This window comes from Hyperoodon ampullatus, assembly GCF_949752795.1.
Source record: "Hyperoodon ampullatus genome assembly, chromosome: 1".
NCBI lineage: Eukaryota > Metazoa > Chordata > Mammalia > Artiodactyla > Ziphiidae > Hyperoodon > Hyperoodon ampullatus.
The window spans coordinates 27675139-27695535 of NC_136914.1; the positions used below are offsets into that span (position 1 = coordinate 27675139).

The 20397-nt window shown below is 40.4% G+C and overlaps 1 protein-coding gene across 1 annotated transcript; it reads right to left on the reverse strand.

Annotated features, from left to right (window-relative positions):
* Window positions 1–13211: 13211 nt before the first annotated feature.
* Window positions 13212–16044, reverse strand: LOC307049467 (HMG box transcription factor BBX-like; the record flags this gene model as incomplete). The annotated part of the gene is given in 2 exon segments (XM_079699047.1): window positions 13212–13305; window positions 13307–16044. Coding segments are annotated over 2 exon segments (2832 nt in total).
* Between the last annotated feature and the right edge of the window lie 4353 nt (window positions 16045–20397).

The following is a 20397-nucleotide window of genomic DNA, read 5'->3' on the forward strand; positions in this document are numbered from 1 at the left end:
AGTGGAAGATGGGCCAGCTGGGTCAGTGCCGGACATGGGAGCTGCCATAGAAGATGGGAGGGAACCAAGACAGTGTGGCCTGGGTCCAGGACACCAGGGAGTCGTGTCAGGAGGGAACTTCCTACCCCCAGGCTTCCTTTATGTGTGAGAGAAAGACATTATCATCTAGTTAAAGTAACTGCAATTTTGCTCTTACTCTTTCTTTCAGCCAAACCCATTTTAAACTAAAACAATATGGAGCATGAAAAAGACTTTACGGACTCCAGTTATGCTTCCCAATCTTCATGTCAGCACGAATTGGAATGTCTGTTTACTGTGGCTTCTTGTTTTCTACTTCTGTAAATGTAGTATGTTTATAAGATGGAGAATACTATTGTCTTTTACAGAGAGCACTTCTTTCACAGCCAGAAATTGATGGAGAGGTATCACAATTTTAGGAAGCACAGTTTTCTTTTTATGATTTTATCTTATTCTCTACAAACATATATTATTTCCTTAGCATATGCCATACATATATATATATATATATATATATATATATATATATATAATTTTTGCCCTCAAAAATGGTCAGTCACCATTAATTTTGTGTGAAATTTGATAGGACATGAACTACAGTGAAATACCAAGAACTGCCATTTAAATTACATATTATTGCTAATAATTGTTATGATTGGCAATAAGCAAACATGTGGTGTTGAGTTTTTTAAACGCTTCTACATTTTTTTTGAAAGTTTGGGCTTTGACAAGAGCTCATTAGGAAAAAACCTTTAATTCTTTTCCTTCTTATTTATAGTTGAACAAAAATGCACACCTCCACACACCATATATGTATACAATAATGGAATTTGTTTCTTGTGAACTTGCATTTAGCCTGTGAAAATTACCTTTAATGACTTTGAAAGATATTGTGCTTTTTGCACATTTTAAGTTTCTGATGGGGGACAGGGATGAGGGGCAGTGATGGGAGGATGGTGAAAGAAAAATTATATATATACATATACATATATATATATATATATATATATATATATATATATATATATATAAAATTCAGAGCATAAGACCTGCAAAATTCTGGGATTAAAAGTCATGTGAATAATCGTTTCCATTTCCAAACCTCTCTTAATAAATAATGGTAAAATGCCACAGTAGATATTTCAGGCTATTTAATAAAACTCTCCTTCTCTGTCTCTCTGTCTCCTTTCTCTCATACACACACACACACACACACACAGCACACCCCAAAACAAACTCATTCTCACATACAGAATAGAAACTAAACCAAATCAAACCATAGAGAAAGATGATTGGGTGGGGAAAGGAAACGGGGACTCTTATGAAGAGCTCTCTCTGTTTACCTTCATTCCTCTCATCCGGGTCAGTGTAGATGGAAGCCAGAGTAAAGAGGGAAAAGATAACAAAAGCCAATAAAATGAATGCCATTTCCAGGTTGGTAAACGGAAGCTCCATGAAAGACCACAAACTTCTTCACCTGCAATACAAAGCAGACACTGGCTTAGTATACCCTGGTCCAGAGAGAACTTGTTGAGTAATTATTTATTGTAGAATGAGATTTACTAAGACTTTTTAAGATACTTCTGTGCACCTGGAACAACACACCTGGCACTAGCAGAAATGGAGGGTGCTCTCGTTTTTTGAAATTTGGCATCAGTCTTGGTGTAATTGAACTTAGACTTTGCTGTGTCCATTGGAGGAGAACATGGGAGTCTGAATGGCAGAGTCAATTTATGTTTTATGAGTTTTTTGGACAAAACCCTGGGAGTAAAGATAGAGTATATTTCATATCATGAAGGAGAAAATAATGTTGGTTTCTATCTCACTAACCACACCCAGGTTCAGAGTAATGTTCTTGTGCCTGAAGTTAGCCAGTGTTTGCCAACCAGGTGATAAATCTACAACTGAAGCAATTTTTAGTGAAGAAACCATAGTCTTCAGAGTAGCTGGATCAAACTCAACCCAAATAAAGATAAATGTGTTAACAATTCAACCATGAGAACTTCCAATCTCAGACTCGAAAAAGGAGAGCTCATGTGTCTAGAAAGGAAAGCATAGTTCCATTGGGGGGAAAGGATAACATCTAGTTGGAAATAACCTCTGTCTTTCTGTCTTTCAATGTTTACTACATAAATGTAAAATATTTAAAACACTGCAGACATATGTGGGAATGTTATCATTTTAAGAAGACCCAAAGAAAGACATTTCACATCTTTCCACTGCAACTCATTCCAAATTCCTTATTTACTGTCTATTTTAGGGAAATAACTTCTTGGGGTCTTTCACCTAAGGGTTCAGTCTCCTTTAAATATATTTTTTAAATGACTTCATCATACCCTGTAGTTGAGAGACAAGATTTGAGGTGGGAGTTAGGCTTGCTCTCTTTCCTAGTTGCAGTCTTCCAGTGTTGCTCTAGCAAAACAGAGGTGGGTGAGGGGATAATTAGTTCTTTAAAATCTGCTGGTTTTGAACAGATTTCTGATTCTTTTTTTTTTTCTTTTGGACATACTTCTTACAATTGACAATAGTTTGGGGGATATTGATCAGAAGTCTGTAGCTTTTCGTAGGTTTGTAGGACAGAAAATTAGACATGGAATTTATGTGTCATAGGTATGCACATTTTAAGATATAAAGAATACTACCGGGGCTTCCCTGGTGGCGCAGTGGTTGAGAATCCGCCTGCCAATGCAGGGGACACGGGTTCGAGCCCTGGTCTGGGAAGATCCCACATGCCGTGGAGCAACTAGGCCCGTAAGCCACAACTACTGAGCCTGCGCATCTGGAGCTTGTGCTCCGCAACAAGAGAGGCCGCGACCGTGAGAGGCCCGCGCACCGTGATGAAGAGAGGCCCCCGCTCGCCGCAACTAGAGAAAGCCACGCACAGAAACGAAGACCCAACACAGCCAAAAATAAATTAATTAAATTAAAAAAAAAAAAAGAATACTACCAAGGGGGTTAAGATGTATCTTGGAAATTTTTCACATCAGTGCACATTGGTCGAGCTTATTCTGGTTACTGGAAGCTGAGCATTCTAGAGTATGGCTCTACTGTCATTTAACCACTCATATTGATGGGAATTTGGGTTCCTTCTAATTTTTTGTCATTGCCAACAATGCAGCAGAAAATATTTCTTTGTAAATATAAATTTGCACACAGGTACACATATCTCTAGGAAAGATTTATAGAAGTAGAACTGCTGGATGTATAAACTTTTGAAATGTTCCTTCACAAATTTCCCTGAAATTTACAACCTTATCAGTACTATATGTAAAGAACTGGTTCCCAAATCCTTCCTCAACACTCCCTCTTTCGGTTCCCCCCCCAATTTGAAGTTAAAAATACTATCTCATGTTTAAATTGGCTTTTCCCTGATTTCTAGTGAGGTTGAACATTTTTTTATGTGTTGATTTATTATTTATACAGTTTGCTCTGTGAATAACTTGTCTTTATCCTTTGCCCAGTTTTAAACTGGGCATTTGTAATTTTCTCACTGATTTGTAGACACTCATTATAAACTTTGGATAAAAAATTCCTTTCAGGGCTTCCCTGGTGGCGCAGTGGTTGAGAGTCCGCCTGCCGATGCAGGGGACGCGGGTTCGTCCCTAGGTGAAGTAGGTGAAGCTTCCTTGCCCAGTCAAGATGTCTGTCGGGCTACATGTTTTTCTACAGTGACTGATTTCTGTTCTTATTTGGACTCATATTTGCAAAGAAGCACTATATGTTATGTTTCAACTTTAAATTTTAAAATACATCATATGGTCCAGAACAAAAGCAATGTTCTTAAGTACCTCTGAATGGTCAAAGGTAGATGATCTATGTAAATTCAGTTAGGGATCAAAAGAGCCAGACTTCTTCCAGTGAGAAGAACTGAACTGACAGTCTTTGAAAATCTTTCTCTGGAGACTTCTTACAGTAACAGGGAAAAATGTGGGTTCTTGGTCAGTTTCTCAATAAATACAATTTCCTGAAATATCTCAGGGCTTTGTCATACCTTATACCCTTTTCAACAAAGAAAGTTGTCTTAACTATTCCCTTATAAAAAGGCATAGAGTAAGAGAATTGAGAATGTTAATTACAAATGAGATAGTGGATTTACAAACTATTAAGAGCTGCAGAACTCTTGCAATACTAAAATATTCTGAGTTTTTTTGTTTTGTTTTGTTTTTTTTGCGGTACGCAGGCCTCTCACTGCTGTGGCCTCTCCTGTTGTGGAGCACGGGCTCCAGACGCGTAGGCTCAGCAGCCATGGCTCACGGGCCCAGACACTCTGCGGCATGTAGGATCATCCCGGACCGGGGCACGAACCCGCGTCCCCTGCATCGGCAGGTGGGCTCTCAACCACTGCGCCACCAGGGAAGCCCAATATTCTGATTTTTTATTAAATATTTTTTATTCAGTTTTAAGATCACAGTTAAAGTACTTTAGCATGTTATACACATGACTTACATGTGCAAGTTTTAGAAATATCAAATTAAGTATAAGATTTTGAGGAAAGAAATTATATAAACGTGTAGATTGAGTTTTATGACACATACATCTAAGAAAGCAATAATTCTGTTGTACCATTAAGTGGAAATCATTTATTACATGGCATGTTTACACCAACTCTAAAGAGAACCAAGCCAATTTCTGAAAGCAAGAAAAATGAGCCATTCGGTCATGCTGAAAGCTGTCAACAGACTTAAGACCTGGTGGTCAAATGAAGCTGTGGTTAATTTATAATAGGTAAGTAAGCAATTCAAACCTATGGGAAAAGTTCATAATCTGGTAACGTGGACTCTCAGGTGGTTTTTATTCCTTTTCGACAGATTACTGAGAGCAAGCCATGAATGCTAAGGAAATGAGAAACACGTTGCCGAGCATGTGCTGAGCTCCAGATCACAAACCTCCCCCACCCCAGTTCTGCCGCTACGAGCTGAGGCACTAAAGTGAGGTGTCAGTGGACGTGAGCACTCCCCTGAGGCCGCCAGGGGAGGTCATGGTTAGTCCACCAAACGCGTGCCTCTGTGATTTAGGTTAGAGCTTGTGAGGTAAGACGTGTGGTGCGGTGCAGTGGGAGGGTGTGGAGGCATGGAATTAGGTCCTTGCTCCTCGGTAACCAGTTCTGGCCCAAGTTATTAGAAAATCTCTGGAAAGAGTAGTAATGTTCACAATAACTAATTCTGTGCATAAAGATCAACTTAAGGAATTGACAAACCATTAGCCAGACTCATCAAGAAAGAAAGGGAGAAGACTCAAATCAATAGAATTAGAAATGAAAAAGGAGAAGTAACAACTGACGCTGCAGAAATACAAAAGATCATGAGAGATTACTACAAGCAACTCTATGCCAATAAAATGGACAACCTGGAAGAAATGGACAAATTCTTAGAAATGCACAACCTGCCAAGACTGAATCAGGAAGAAATAGAAAATATGAATAGACCAATCACAAGCCCTGAAATTGAAACTGGGATTACAAATCTTCCAACAAACAAAAGCCCAGGACCAGATGGCTTCACAGGCAAATTCGATCAAACATTTAGAGACGAGCTAACACCCATCCTTCTCAAACTCTTCCAAACAATTTCAGAGGAAGGAACACTCCCAAACTCATTCTACGAGGTCACCATCACCTTGATACCAAAACCAGGCAAGGATGTCACAAAGAAAGAAAACTACAGGCCAATATCACTGATGAACATACATGCAAAAATCCTCAACAAAATACCAGCAAACAGAATCCAACAGCACATTAAAAGGATCATACACCATGATCAAGTGGGGTTTATTCCAGGAATGCAAGGATTACTCAATATACGCAAATCAATCAATGTGATACACCATATTAACAAACTGAAGAAGAAAAACCATATGATCATCTCAACAGATGCAGAGAAAGCTTTTGACAAAATTCAACACCCATTTATGATAAAAACCCTGCAGAAAGTAGGCATAGAGGGAACTTTCCTCAACCTAATAAAGGCCATATATGACAAACCCACAGCCAACATTGTCCTCAATGGTGGAAAACTGAAACCATTTCCACTAAGATCAAGAACAAGACAAGGTTGCCCACTCTCACCACTCTTATTCAACCTAGTTTTGGAAGTTTGAGCCACAGCAATCAGAGAAGAAAAGGAAATAAAAGGAATCCAAATCGGAAAAGAAGAAGTAAAGCTGTCACTGTTTGCAGGTGACATGATACTATACATAGAGAATCCTAAAGATGCTACCAGAAAACTACTAGAGCTAATCAATGAATTTGGTAAAGTAGCAGGATACAAAATTAATGCACAGAAATCTCTGGCATTCCTGTACACTAACGATGAAACATCTGAAAATGAAATCAAGAAAACACTCCCATTTACCATTGCAACAAAAAGAATAAAATATCTAGGAATAAACCTACCTAAGGAGACAAAAGACCTGTATGCAGAAAATTATAAGACACTGATGAAAGAAATTAAAGATGATACAAATAGATGGAGAGATATACCATGCTTCTGGATTGGAAGAATCAATATTGTGAAAATGACTCTACTACCCAAAGCAATCTACAGATTCAATGCAATCCCTATCAAACTACCACTGGCATTTTTCACAGAACTAGAACAAAAAATTTCAAAATTTGTTTGGAAAAAAAAAAGACCCCGAATAGCCAAAGCAATCTTGAGAACGAAAAACGGAGCTGGAGGAATCAGGCTCCCTGACTTCAGACTATACTACAAAGCTACAGTAAACAAGACAGTGTGGTACTGGCACAGAAACAGAAAGATAGATCAATGGAACAGGATAGAAAGCCCAGAGATCAACCCACGCACATATGGTCAACTTATCTTTGATAAAGGAGGCAGGAATGTACAGTGGAGAAAGGACAGCCTCTTCAATAAGTGGTGCTGGGAAAACTGGACAGGGACATGTAAAAGTATGAGATTAGATCATTCCCTAACACCATACACAAAAATAAGCTCAAAATGGATTAAAGACCTAAATGGAAGGCCAGAAACTATCAAACTCTTAGAGGAAAACATAGGCAGAACACTCTATGACATAAATCACAGCAAGATCCTTTTGGACCCACCTCCTAGAGAAATGGAAATAAAAACAAAGATAAACAAATGGGACCTAATGAAACTTCAAAGCTTTTGCACAGCAAAGGAAACCATAAACAAGACCAAAAGACAACCCTCAGAATGGGAGAAAATATTTGCAAATGAAGCAACTGACAAAGGGTTAATCTCCACAATTTATAAGCAGCTCATGCGGCTCAATAGCAAAAAAACAAACAACCCAATCCAAAAATGGGCAGAAGACTTAAATAGGCATTTCTCCACAGAAGATATACAGACTGCCAACAAACACATGAAAGAATGCTCAACATCATTAATCATTAGAGAAATGCAAATCAAAACTACAATGAGATATCATCTCACTCCAGTCAGAATGGCCATCATCAAGAAATCTAGAAACAATAAATGCTGGAGAGGGTGTGGAGAAAAGGGAACACTCTTGCACTGCTGGTGGGAATGTGAATTGGTACAGCCACTATGGAGAACAGTATGGAGGTTCCTTAAAAAACTAAAAATAGAACTACCATATGACCCAGCAATCCCACTACGAGGCATATACCCTGAGAAAACCATAATTCAAAAAGAGACATGTACCAAAAGGTTCATTGCAGCTCTATTCACAATAGCCCGGAGATAGAAACAACCTAAGTGTCCATCATCCGATGAATGGGTAAAGAAGATGTGGCACATATATACAATGGAATATTACTCAGCCATAAAAAGAAACGAAACTGAGCTATTTGTAATGAGGTGGAGAGACCTAGAGTCTGTCATACAGAGTGAAGTAAGTCAGAAAGAGAAAGACAAATACCGTATGCTAACACATATATATGGAATTTTTAAAAAAAATGTCATGAAGAACCTAGGGGTAAAACGGGCATAAAGACACAGACCTACTTGAGAATGGACTTGAGGATATGGGGAGGGGGAAGGGTAAGCTGTGACAAAGCGAAAGAGAGGCATGGACATATATACACTACCAAACGTAAGGTAGATAGATAGTGGGAAGCAGCCGCAGCACAGGGAGATCAGCTCGGTGCTTTGTGACCGCCTGGAGGGGTGGGATGGGGAGGGTGGGAGGGAGGGAGATGCATGAGGGAAGGGATGTGGGAACAGAGGTACATGTATGACTGATTCACTTTGTTATTAAGCAGAAACTAATAAAAAAATTAAAAAATAAATAAATAAATAAATAAAAAGATCAACTTCAGGGCAGGAACAATTTTGACCACTGACTGCAACAAGGAAACAGTGGCCACCGAACTTCTAAGTACAAGGTTTCCTCTTTTCCGTTATTAGCATAAATCATACCACCGCAAATAAAATTTGGCCAGGAGAGGAAACTTTTTGTATGTGTGAAGAAAATGTATATTGATATTTTTAAGGAAAGCGTAGCACAAACAGATGGAGGTGTATGAGGGGAATCAAATGTACTTGTCTTGTTGTTCACTCTTTTGCTGCTTCTTTTTCTAAAATGTAAGATAATGTCCCCAGTGAAAAGGACAAGGTCATTTAATACGGGGTATAATCAACTTCACTATCACTTCCAAACTATATAAAAGCAAAGCAGTCCATCAGACTCTGAATACATCACCAGACATATCTGGTAAGATGAACTGAACCACTGTTTCTTTTTTTATTGTAAGTATGATGTTAGTCAATCTAAATAAGATAACTGTAAAATAAAAAATTCCCAAACTCAAATAAACAAAAAATCCAAATCTAATTCTTTGGGAATGCTTGTATAAATAAAAGCAACACCTAATTAACAATTAGTACACTCTTTATAAGGTGCAAAACAAGATCCTATGTGGGGAAAGCTAAATTTTAATTCCCACCTAACAGTCACTCTGAATACTTTATAGGTCAACTGTAATAAGAGCATTTGCTTCTACTGCCCATTTTCAGCAATACATTGTTCTCTCTGGAGAAGGTGGTTTGGGAAGTCAAAACACTGCAGTGGAAAACAGTGGCACTGACGGTAGAAGCAAAAAAAGACAAACCTTTGAAACAGGACTTACTGAAATTAACCGTTAAAGCCGAGGTAGCCCATTAGGATTGGCCTTATCTGAGGGCTCTGTGGAGCAGTGCAGTCAAAGGTGAACCTTCTCACAGCATCCCGTACACCCCGACTTTCCCTTTACAAATGAGGACTCCAGGCCTTGCACGACTTCCTTCCTTTTCCCCCAAGAAGCAGCGATGCTTCCCCTTTGCTCTATGGATGCTGGCCTCCAGCCTCCAGCTGCTGGTCTCCAGAACACTTAGGATTCATACAGTAGTTTAGCAGGCAGCATGGTCCCACTGCTTCACATTAATGCCAAATGCCAAACTTGGAACAGAGTTACTTGATATTCCCCATCCCTCCCCCGGAACTGGATAAACAAAACATGTCATTCAGTTTTCAGCTTACTCCTAGTGCTGTATTGATTTATACTCTGCTTGAGATTTTACATAGGTGCAAACATTTCCAGAGGAGGAGCCAAGGACTACAGAGTGCAAACAAAATTTTCTATGACTCAGGCAGAGTAGCATCTGACTTGATAAGAGAGTGACAGGGATTACACAAGTTGGATTCTAAATAACCAGACCCGTTCAGATGCTCCTTTTTGTTCATAGTGTTCCATCCCTTTTTTTCTCTGCAGCAGTTTGAATGGCAGGAACTATAATAACAGTGACAACGTGGGAATGAGTTCAGCATGGCTTTGAGGGGGCACTGGTAGAAAGCTCATCTGACGGAATTAAATAAATATATTTTCGGGGGGGAAAAGACTGTCAGAATTACAATGGTATGATATATCCTTTTAAAAAAGAGGGCTTTCAAGAATTCACCATTTTGATCTAAAATCTGGGACCTAACCTAGTTTGGGGATAAGAACCTGTGTCTTCAAAGTGGCTGTGGGACCTTTTGCCTTTTCCTGGCCTCATTACAGTTATCCAAACAAACAAACACTTAAGAAGGGCGTCTTACAGTATTTTCTCTCTTTCACTCAGCTTCTTAGAGCTGCAGCTTCAGTAACTATAATATACTCTACACACTTCAAAATTACATAGGAAAATACCCAGAATAACTAAATAAATAAAAGGCTAAAGAAAACTGGAACAGTACTGTGTCTCCATCTGAGACTAAATCATCCACTTCCAGCAACACACAGAAGGGCTAGGACAATTTTGTTCAAAAGATTTATACACAGGTTTGAATCTAGAAATTAAGGTAAAAGCATAAATATTGAGAATTTCAACTAGATTCAGAATGGTTTCAGAAAGATATGATACAACAATTTAGAATAAAACAAAAGCAGAAGAGCATCATATTTTGGTTTGCTTGAGATATACATAAGGTGCAACAACTTTTTCTCTTGAGGATGCTTGTGGGACAAATGTTAGTGTAGATGGTGTTTGCTGGCAGATGAAGGTACACACCATAGCAATAGGATTTTCCAAAATAAAAAAGAATGAGAGAAGTGAAATGAAAATGATAAATGGGGGAGGGTACTACATGTTGGTCTGCAATATGTGTGCTCACAAATGTTGTTACCTGAAAATACCAACACCCCTCTCCAGTGGATTCAGGGCATGAGAAAAGCACTATTTTTGAAATCAAGACATTACTCAGAGAAATGGCAAGGTGAGAGTCGAAAAGACTATAAAGCTTTGCAGGATTTCTGCTACTCTCAGTGCCTAACCGCTTAAAAATTAAGCATGTCTACAAAAAGGTGGGTTGTTTTTCTTTTTCTAAAGTATCTGAAAACAGTCGTATCCAGTAGGTTGCCCTCCACCCCGACCCCTGCCTAAGGGAAAAGCCACTGAGGTTTAGGAAAAGCACATCAAGTAAGATATATTAATCACATAGAAAAAAGTCATCTTTTGTTTTGCTTCTTTTTAAAAAGGGTCCCATGAATATACAGCACTCTGTTAAGGAACTCTAGTGAAACGTAATCAGAGGACTGGAGGAGAGGGCACTGGCAAAAATAGACCTATTCTAACATGTTCTAGAGAATAACAAGTTAGTGCCACTGTCAAGGTGCATGTTCTGCACCAAACAATTTTTGTTGTTGATTTTTTTTTTTTTTTGGATTTTAGCTAATTATAAGTTTTAAATCATTGCTAGCAAGTGGTCCAGAAACTCCAACAGCCACCAACACTGGGACCCAGCAATTTTCAAACATTCACTTTGTGTTTCGAAATTTAGAAAATATTAATACAACAGCATCATAGTAAAAATATCATGCTAAAATCTGGGGTTGCTCACCTGATTTATTTCTGTGTGAATGGGGCTAAGCTTCTGCCTCTGATTAACCTTGCTTACTAATTCCTTCTTCCTCCATGCCCACAAGGAATATGCATTTTTGAGGACACCGTTCCAATGCCCTGATGCCCTCTTTACCTGCTTTGAAAAAATAAAGAGCCCAAATCTCTCTGTTCTTTTTCAATTCTGTTAGTATGTTGTACATGTTTTCCCGCACCGAAACTGAAGTAACATCTACAACCGTGAAAAGCTAAACCTAGTCAGTACTAATAGAGTCATTTTTTTGTATGGCTATTAGGTCAAATTACGATTAGAAAAAAAATCATCATTACAATTCAGTCAAGTATAAATAAGATAGCTAGATAAAACCTTGTAAACTGTCACCATTTAGAGATCTAATTCAAAAGTTTCCACCTTGAACTAACACTATCAAAATTCCGCCACTTTGAAAACCAGTAAAAATTATTGCTGGAATCCAATAATTAAAATTTGGTAGTTTGTGCTGTGATGCAAGAGTGGGGAAATACTTTGTGCTATGGAACAAATACCCTGTAAAATCTGTAGCCGCCGACTAATTTTGATTTATCACTTTGCATCTGTTGCTAAGAAACAAGATACTGTGAACGTCAGGTGGTGGAGTCAATATGTTGAATGTTCTAAGCCAGTTAATCCAGTTGCACTGGAATATGTATAGTTGGTTTTATGCTCAAAAGCAACAAAACATGAAAAGGAAACAGGAAACTTGCAGGTGGATCTATAACTGCGAGTCCCACTCTGGTCAGGCACACCTCCCTCATCAATACCTCCGTAACCACAAAAACTCAAAATGGCTCTAAAAACCTGCAGTGCCAATTAGGCTGTGCATAGCAATTGCTACCCGTCCAGTCTGTCTGGGATGCATGTAAAAGGGCTGTAGCTCAAAGACCACACAAAGTGAGTGTGTCTTCAATGTGTTCTCAATAGTGAAGTAATACTAAGGTCACTTCTGAATACTATGTTTCTTTTTTTGTCTGTATGAACGATCCATTGGTCACTCAGACCCTTGTGTAAAAATAAAAGAATCCTCAAGGCATGAAAACATCAGTAATCTGTAATCTGCTGGACTCTTCCCCTGTCTGGGAAAATATTCGCCACAATTGGACCCAAGCAAATTCTTCTTGGTCACTCAAGGCTAAGAAACAAATTCTGCTGTAAGAACTGTAATTTTTCTTCTTCTCTCTCTTTCTCTTTTGGCCAGCAAACTACCACTCTGGTGGCAAATATAAAAGTGCAGAATAGATGGACCACAAGGCCGAGCATACACCGCTAACACTGGTACATCTGCCTGCCCGTGCTGTTTGGGAGTCTCTGGAAGAGGCTTTTTAATATTATTCTACAATATAAATGTAGGTATAACCTATTATATAAACCATCTTAGAACATAAACCTCCATGTACAAAAAAGACTAAGAATATCTAATAATAACTAGTGCAGTGTGTCAGTTTTTGTTTTTTTGTTTTTTGTTTGTGTTTGGAAAGAATAACTAGGTAATATATGAAACTAGTTTCACACTCTCTGGTTGGTAAAAGAGATGCTGGATGAGCTACAGTAAAGGCAGCCTTTTACCAAGTTACCACCTATTACCATCAAAAGCCTTCAATAGAAAGCAAAGCTCTAGGATCATCCCATTTCTGCTCATTATCAGACAGACAACATCACCCTCAAAGACTTTGGGTTCTGAAAGAACAAACTGGCCCAGGGTGCCAACTTCTGCTTCAAGTGAATCTGGGCCGTGTAGGGCAACAAGCACTTGTTTGCTGTCTCTAGTTTCCACCACATGGACTCACTAGCATCTCTCAATAAAGACAAGGCTAGGGTAGTAGGTAAAGCACAATGTTTTACAATTAAAGGGTGCTTCACTGGTCAGCGCAAGAAATAAGTACAGGAGTCTGGGGCATTTCTTTTGGCTGTCCGTCATGGGTGAGCGGAGTGGATCTCTGACTTCTATGCATTTTCCACGGCAGCCACTCCGGCCAGCGCAGCGAGGCTGAAGAACGCAGACACGGCGGGCATCTCCGGGGTGCTGCTCCGCGTCTCCGTGGCCTCTTGGTTGTGTGAGCATTCGTCATTGCAGCCTGTCTCGGTCACCTTAACGAGACTCCTCTGCAGTTGTTCCTTTGGTTTGTCATCCAAAGTACCTCCTGCTGGTGATACCCGGCCATCTGCTGTCCTGACAAGGTGTGTGATCTTGGTTTTCCTTGCTTTTCTCTTTTGACTGCCCACCAAGGGTTCTTGCACTGTTGTTGGCTCTGGAGTGTTGGGAATGGATGGGGCATTTTTAACCTTATAAGCAGGCTCTGTGGTGTTTCTGTCTTCTGAAAATATGGCTTCTGTAGGGTGAATGGCAGCCAAGAAGAGTTGCTTGTTTGACCATTTATCCCCACTTCCTTTTTCCGGACCATTAGGCTTCTCCTTTTTGTGCTTGTATTTGCTGACAATTTTGTGGAATAAGTTCTTTTTCTGAGACTGGAAAGGACCTTTGCTGGTTTGGGTCGGTTCTGAGGACATATGTCCAGTCTTCTTCTTTTTTCTTGGGACAGGTACACATTTCTCGTCAAATGTAACAGGACTATACTGAGGGAGGCTGTGGAATTTCTTTTCACATTCTTCACACAGCTTTGCTGAGCCAAGGAGAGAGTCTTCCTTTGCCTTTGTCTTCTTGAACTTCTTGCTTCCACTGGTCCCACTCTGGTGAAACCAACACTCTTCATGCCAACACTCTTCATGCCAACACTCTTCATGATCAGAGGACTTTCCTTTTCCTGACCTTCGTTTCCCTCTGCCAACATTAGCTCGCAGAGACGTGAGCATACCCTCAGACACCAGGGTTTTATAAAGAGCACCTTTGCAAGACCTCTCAGATTTCCGGGAGCCACAAGTCTCTATTTTTCTGTGACACTCACTGTCCTCAGGCTTGGCCTGTCCCGATAGACTGGGTGGTAATGCAGCCTCCGTAGGGGTCAAAGGTTCTGCTTTTATACCCTCTGGTACCTCACCAGAAATGTTCTTGCTGGCAGAAATACTGATAAAATCTTGAGGTCTTGACTCTTGGGTGGTGTCTGAGGATTTCTCCTTTGACATTTTCTTCTCTCTTGATTTCACTCTCTTCTTTGGTGGCTTGGCATCCAAAATGCTTCCCTTGCCACTCGAGGATGTATGGACCTTCTTGCGAGGGGTATCTCCAAGCTTCTCGATGCCCCAGTCTCCCTTTGCAACAGCTTCAATGGTGTACATGACACTCTCGATATCAGATTCCGAGGACTGCCTCTTTTGGCAAGTCTGCTTGGGTGTGGATTTATCATTTCCATGTCGATCCATTTTGTTTTTCTTCTTTTTCTTTTTTAGCTTGTCTGGTTTGCTTAATGCTGTGGGATCCTCGATGATCCTAATGCCATGAGGATGGCACATGGGATCCTTTCTACTGGGAACATCGCTTATTATTATCTTGCTACTGCCAGAGTAAGAAAAATCAGGGAAGTGACTACATTTTTGATCTTCCTCTAATTCTTCCTTTTTAATTGCTTTAGGAGCTTCCATTTTTATACCCATTATATCATCCATTCGCAGCTCCTCAAAATTACTTAATTCCTTAGAATCTCTTACATTTTCCTTAGCTGATGTTTCAAATTCTGCTTCTTTCTGGAACCTGGCTTCATCGATTTTCTCCATTTTCATTTCTCTTTCTTCCTTGCCCTTCTCCAATTCTTGAATTCTTCCGCCATCTGATTCTTTGGCTTTTATTAGCTTTGATTCTTCCATTTTCACCCCCTCTGATGCCAGGCACATCTCTGCCAGTTGAAAGAGGGCAGACTTTCCACAGCGTTTTACAGGTTCAGCACCGCCCAACTGTGAAGTCTTCGAACAAATCTCTGCAAACTGAAACAAGGCTGATGCTTGACATTGTTTTGACGCAACATCAGGGTGGGAGGTACCTGAAGATATCTCGGCAAACTGAAATAATGGTGACTTCTGACGCAATTCAGAGGATTCTGAAACATCAGGCCTGCAAGTGCCAGAGGATATCTCTGGTGTCCCAAGAACATGTTCTGCAGCTAAAAGCAGCATGCTCAGGCCTCCCATTTGAGTAGGATCAGCCATCCCAAAGTTAAGCTGAGGCATTTCTTCAGGCTTTGTTTTCTTGGGGCTTGGCAAGGCTCTTGAAGAGTCAGATGGGAAGGCCCATAGTTTCTCCCGTGGATTGACAGTGGATGTTGGGGATTTCACAGGCTTGTTTGTGGTAGCACACCATTTGTAGCCAGGATTTGCTTTCATAAATGCATGTTTATACTCCTTGGCCATGTCTGTATATTTCTGCTTTTCCTTTGGATCGAGAACAGCCCACCAATCAGCTAGTATCTTGGTAGCACCTCGGTTATCAAGCCTGGGGTGTTCCTGACGTACAAGAGAGCGATGACGTTTGCAAAATAAGAGAAATGCATTCATTGGTCTCCGGGCTCGCTGTTCTGGTGATTCATCATCTTCAGTTTCACCATCTTGCTCTAGACCAGCGGCCCCAAGAAGTTGAACCTTATCAATATCCTCCTCTTCGTCTTCCTCTTCTTCCTCTTCTGAAAAGTCAAGAAGTTGCTTTGCTAGCAATGGATGCCACTGAAGGCACTTTCGTTTTGGTCCTTTTCCAGCTCCTTCTCCTTCTGCGGAATAATCTTTATTTCTATTACCGCCTTTCATTACTCTGACCGGTCAAGTCAAGACTTTCCATCGTGATTTCAATGGAACATCAGAACTTCCAGCTTCTGTGATGCAGCAGAATTCCAGGAAGGCAAACGGAAAGTACACAGGGAGGAAGATGAACTGCGGCAAAGCCTGTGTCATATGATACTGACTTCGCGGGTTCGCCGGGCGCAAGGGCGTGTGTGTGGCTCGCCCTCAGCGGCCAGTCAGGGGTTCTCTATGGGAAAGTGGAGAGAGAGGAGCTCGCGGAGCCGCTCTGCCTCCGCTTCACTGCACACTCCAATATTCTGAGTTTTAAAGAGTGACTCTCATAACCAATAAGGACCTACTCTATGGCACAGGGAACTATACTCAATATTTGGTAATAACCTATAATGGAAAAGAATCTGAAGAAGAATATATATATATGAATCACTGTGCTGTACACCTAAAACTAACACAACATTGTAAATCAACTATACTTCAACTAAAAATGATTAATTAATTAATCTAATTAAATACAATTTCTTCCCTAAAAAAATAAGAATGACTCTCAACTCTTCTAAACATATAAAATATTTTCTTAAACCTTAATCCACCCACTCCTGACACGTTAGGACCTGAGGCAAGACTGCGCTGTGCTGGAGGCTGAGGCCCTGCCCTCCAGCTCTGGGTCTGCCCCGTGTCCTGTAGGGCCTTGCTTACGGGACGGAACGTGGACGCCCAGCCACGTAGCCAAGCTCCCGCCTCCCCTGCTGCACACAGATGAGCTTGGTCCCCTGGGGCCTGCAAGTGTCACATCTGTGGCTCGGCTCGTCTTCTAGACCATGGTCGTCACCTGGAAGCTTCTTAGAAATGCAGAATCTCAGGTCCCACCCAGACCTACTGAACAGTAGTCTACTTTTTCATAAAATCTCTAGGTGACTTATGTGCAAGTTAGAGCTTGAGAGCCTTTGCTCTCACGTGGGAGGCTGAGGTCAGAGGCACCCATCTCTTACGTTTAAGAGACGCCCTGTTAAAATGCTTTGTTCGTCTTCTGACCTCTGAAGGACTTGAGAAGATACTGGCCAATGATCAGTTCTGTTCAATTCCTTGTTGGACTTAAGGTACATTCCAAACTATAGTTGATTTTTCCTCTTATACATTTAATTTTTTGCGGTCAGGTAATTTTCCTTAAGCTGTTTTCTTAGTTGGAATGCACCCCACCCACCCTACTCTGTCAATATCACCCGCATCAGGGTGGCCACCTCTTCCGTGAAGCCCACCGCAATACCCCAAAGAAAGAGCTTCCGTTCTGACCCCATCCTCCTTAGTTGAAAACTCTGGTAGCCCATTCACTGGGTCTGCTCTGGTTATACAACTGAAGCCTCCACGAGACAATCAGCTCCCTGACATAGGAGCTGAGTCCCATTCAGATTTAGATTCTTCATTACCCATAGCTGAGTCTATTAGATTTTAAATAAACATGTGAAATTAAATCTGCCTCTCTTAAGTTTATTTTTGTGGCCCCTGCAATTCTCTGCTTGTGCCAGAAAGGATATTAAAATAGCCCTGCAATTTTAATGAAGGTAGGTTTTACTCCTGGGTCTTACCACATTTAGGAAAGTGTATACATTTTGTACTTTCATGCAAAATTGTGCTTGGCACCGACCTGGTGGTCACGAAGGGAAGCAAGGGTGTTCTTCGATGAGAATTCTTGGGCAGCTGGGTCTAGTTCTGTCAGTGAACAGTATTCAAATGGAGGAATTGCTTTAGCTTGGAAAGTAGACCTCAGATATAGGAGGAATAGAGCAGAAGAAAAAGGAACTTATGAAAAACGGAATACAGAAGTGTAAAGGAAAGGTAAATTTCTATGACTGGCCCAGTCTTCTGGCTCTCTGTGTCCATGGATCATAACTGGGGAGTCATGGGAGTGCAGAGAGGGGGCAGGAACTTGCAACGGGGAGTCTGTGCTCTAGTTTTGGCTCTTCTGCTAATTAACTGAGCACCTGAGAAGCTCACTAAATATTTGTTGGTCTCTGTGGTCACATCTGAAATATGAACAGTTGGTCAATGCTTCTTAACCAGAGAAGAAAGCTAGAAAAATGGGGGCGGGGTGGGTAGGGGGTCTTGTTTAAAGACACGTGGCCAGGTGGGACACCCAGAAATGCGTATTTGCTGGGTTTGTGATGGGCCCCAAGTATGAGGTGCCTTTCTGATATTCAGTTCTGGTTAAGCATCAGTAAATCAGATGCTCTCTTAACATTCCTTCTAGCTCAAATATTCCCCGATTTCATGACTACCAGCCCCGTAGTGAATGCATGGTTAGGAGTCTACGTGTCTGGCAGACACTGCTGGTTGTACCACTCTTCCTTTAGGAACAAAACCCAAAGTTTTTGCTCCACACACGCCTCTCAGAATAACTATTACATTTCCCAGCTTTCCTTTGGGTATGTCCGTGGACTAAATTCTGGCCAAAGGGAAGTGGTGAGTGTAGGTTCTGGGAGCGCTCTTAAAAGACAGAGGTGTGCCCTCTTGCTTCTTCTTGCTGACAGGCATGCATAGATGATAGTGGAAGATGGGCCAGCTGGGTCAGTGCCGGACATGGGAGCTGCCATAGAAGATGGGAGGGAACCAAGACAGTGTGGCCTGGGTCCAGGACACCAGGGAGTCGTGTCAGGAGGGAACTTCCTACCCCCAGGCTTCCTTTATGTGTGAGAGAAAGACATTATCATCTAGTTAAAGTAACTGCAATTTTGCTCTTACTCTTTCTTTCAGCCAAACCCATTTTAAACTAAAACAATATGGAGCATGAAAAAGACTTTACGGACTCCAGTTATGCTTCCCAATCTTCATGTCAGCACGAATTGGAATGTCTGTTTACTGTGGCTTCTTGTTTTCTACTTCTGTAAATGTAGTATGTTTATAAGATGGAGAATACTATTGTCTTTTACAGAGAGCACTTCTTTCACAGCCAGAAATTGATGGAGAGGTATCACAATTTTTGGAAGCGCAGTTTTCCTTTTATGATTTTATCTTATTCTCTACAAACATATATTATTTCCTTAGCATATGCCATACATATATATATATATATATATATATATATATATATATATATATATAATTTTTGCCCTCAAAAATGGTCAGTCACCATTAATTTTGTGTGAAATTTGGTAGGACCTGAACTACAGTGAAATACCAAGAACTGCCATTTAAATTACATATTATTGCTAATAATTGTTATGATTGGCAATAAGCAAACATGTGGTGCTGAGTTTTTTAAACCCTTCTACATTTTTTTTGAAAGTTTGGGCTTTGACAAGAGCTCATTAGGAAAAAACCTTTAATTCTTTTCCTTCTTATTTATAGTTGAACAAAAATGCACACCTCCACACACCATATATGTATACAATAATGGAATTTGTTTCTTGTGAACTTGCATTTAGCCTGTGAAAATTACCTTTAATGACTTTGAAAGATATTGTGCTTTTTGCACATTTTAAGTTTCTGATGGGGGACAGGGATGAGGGGCAGTGATGGGAGGATGGTGAAAGAAAAATTATATATATACATATACATATATATATATATATATATAAAATTCAGAGCATAAGACCTGCAAAATTCTGGGATTAAAAGTCATGTGAATAATCGTTTCCATTTCCAAACCTCTCTTAATAAATAATGGTAAAATGCCACAGTAGATATTTCAGGCTATTTAATAAAACTCTCCTTCTCTGTCTCTCTGTCTCCTTTCTCTCATACACACACACACACACACACACACACACAGCACACCCCAAAACAAACTCATTCTCACATACAGAATAGAAACTAAACCAAATCAAACCATAGAGAAAGATGATTGGGTGGGGAAAGGAAACGGGGACTCTTATGAAGAGCTCTCTCTGTTTACCTTCATTCCTCTCATCCGGGTCAGTGTAGATGGAAGCCAGAGTAAAGAGGGAAAAGATAACAAAAGCCAATAAAATGAATGCCATTTCCAGGTTGGTAAACGGAAGCTCCATGAAAGACCACAAACTTCTTCACCTGCAATACAAAGCAGACACTGGCTTAGTATACCCTGGTCCAGAGAGAACTTGTTGAGTAATTATTTATTGTAGAATGAGATTTACTAAGACTTTTTAAGATACTTCTGTGCACCTGGAACAACACACCTGGCACTAGCAGAAATGGAGGGTGCTCTCGTTTTTTGAAATTTGGCATCAGTCTTGGTGTAATTGAACTTAGACTTTGCTGTGTCCATTGGAGGAGAACATGGGAGTCTGAATGGCAGAGTCAATTTATGTTTTATGAGTTTTTTGGACAAAACCCTGGGAGTAAAGATAGAGTATATTTCATATCATGAAGGAAAAAATAATGTTGGTT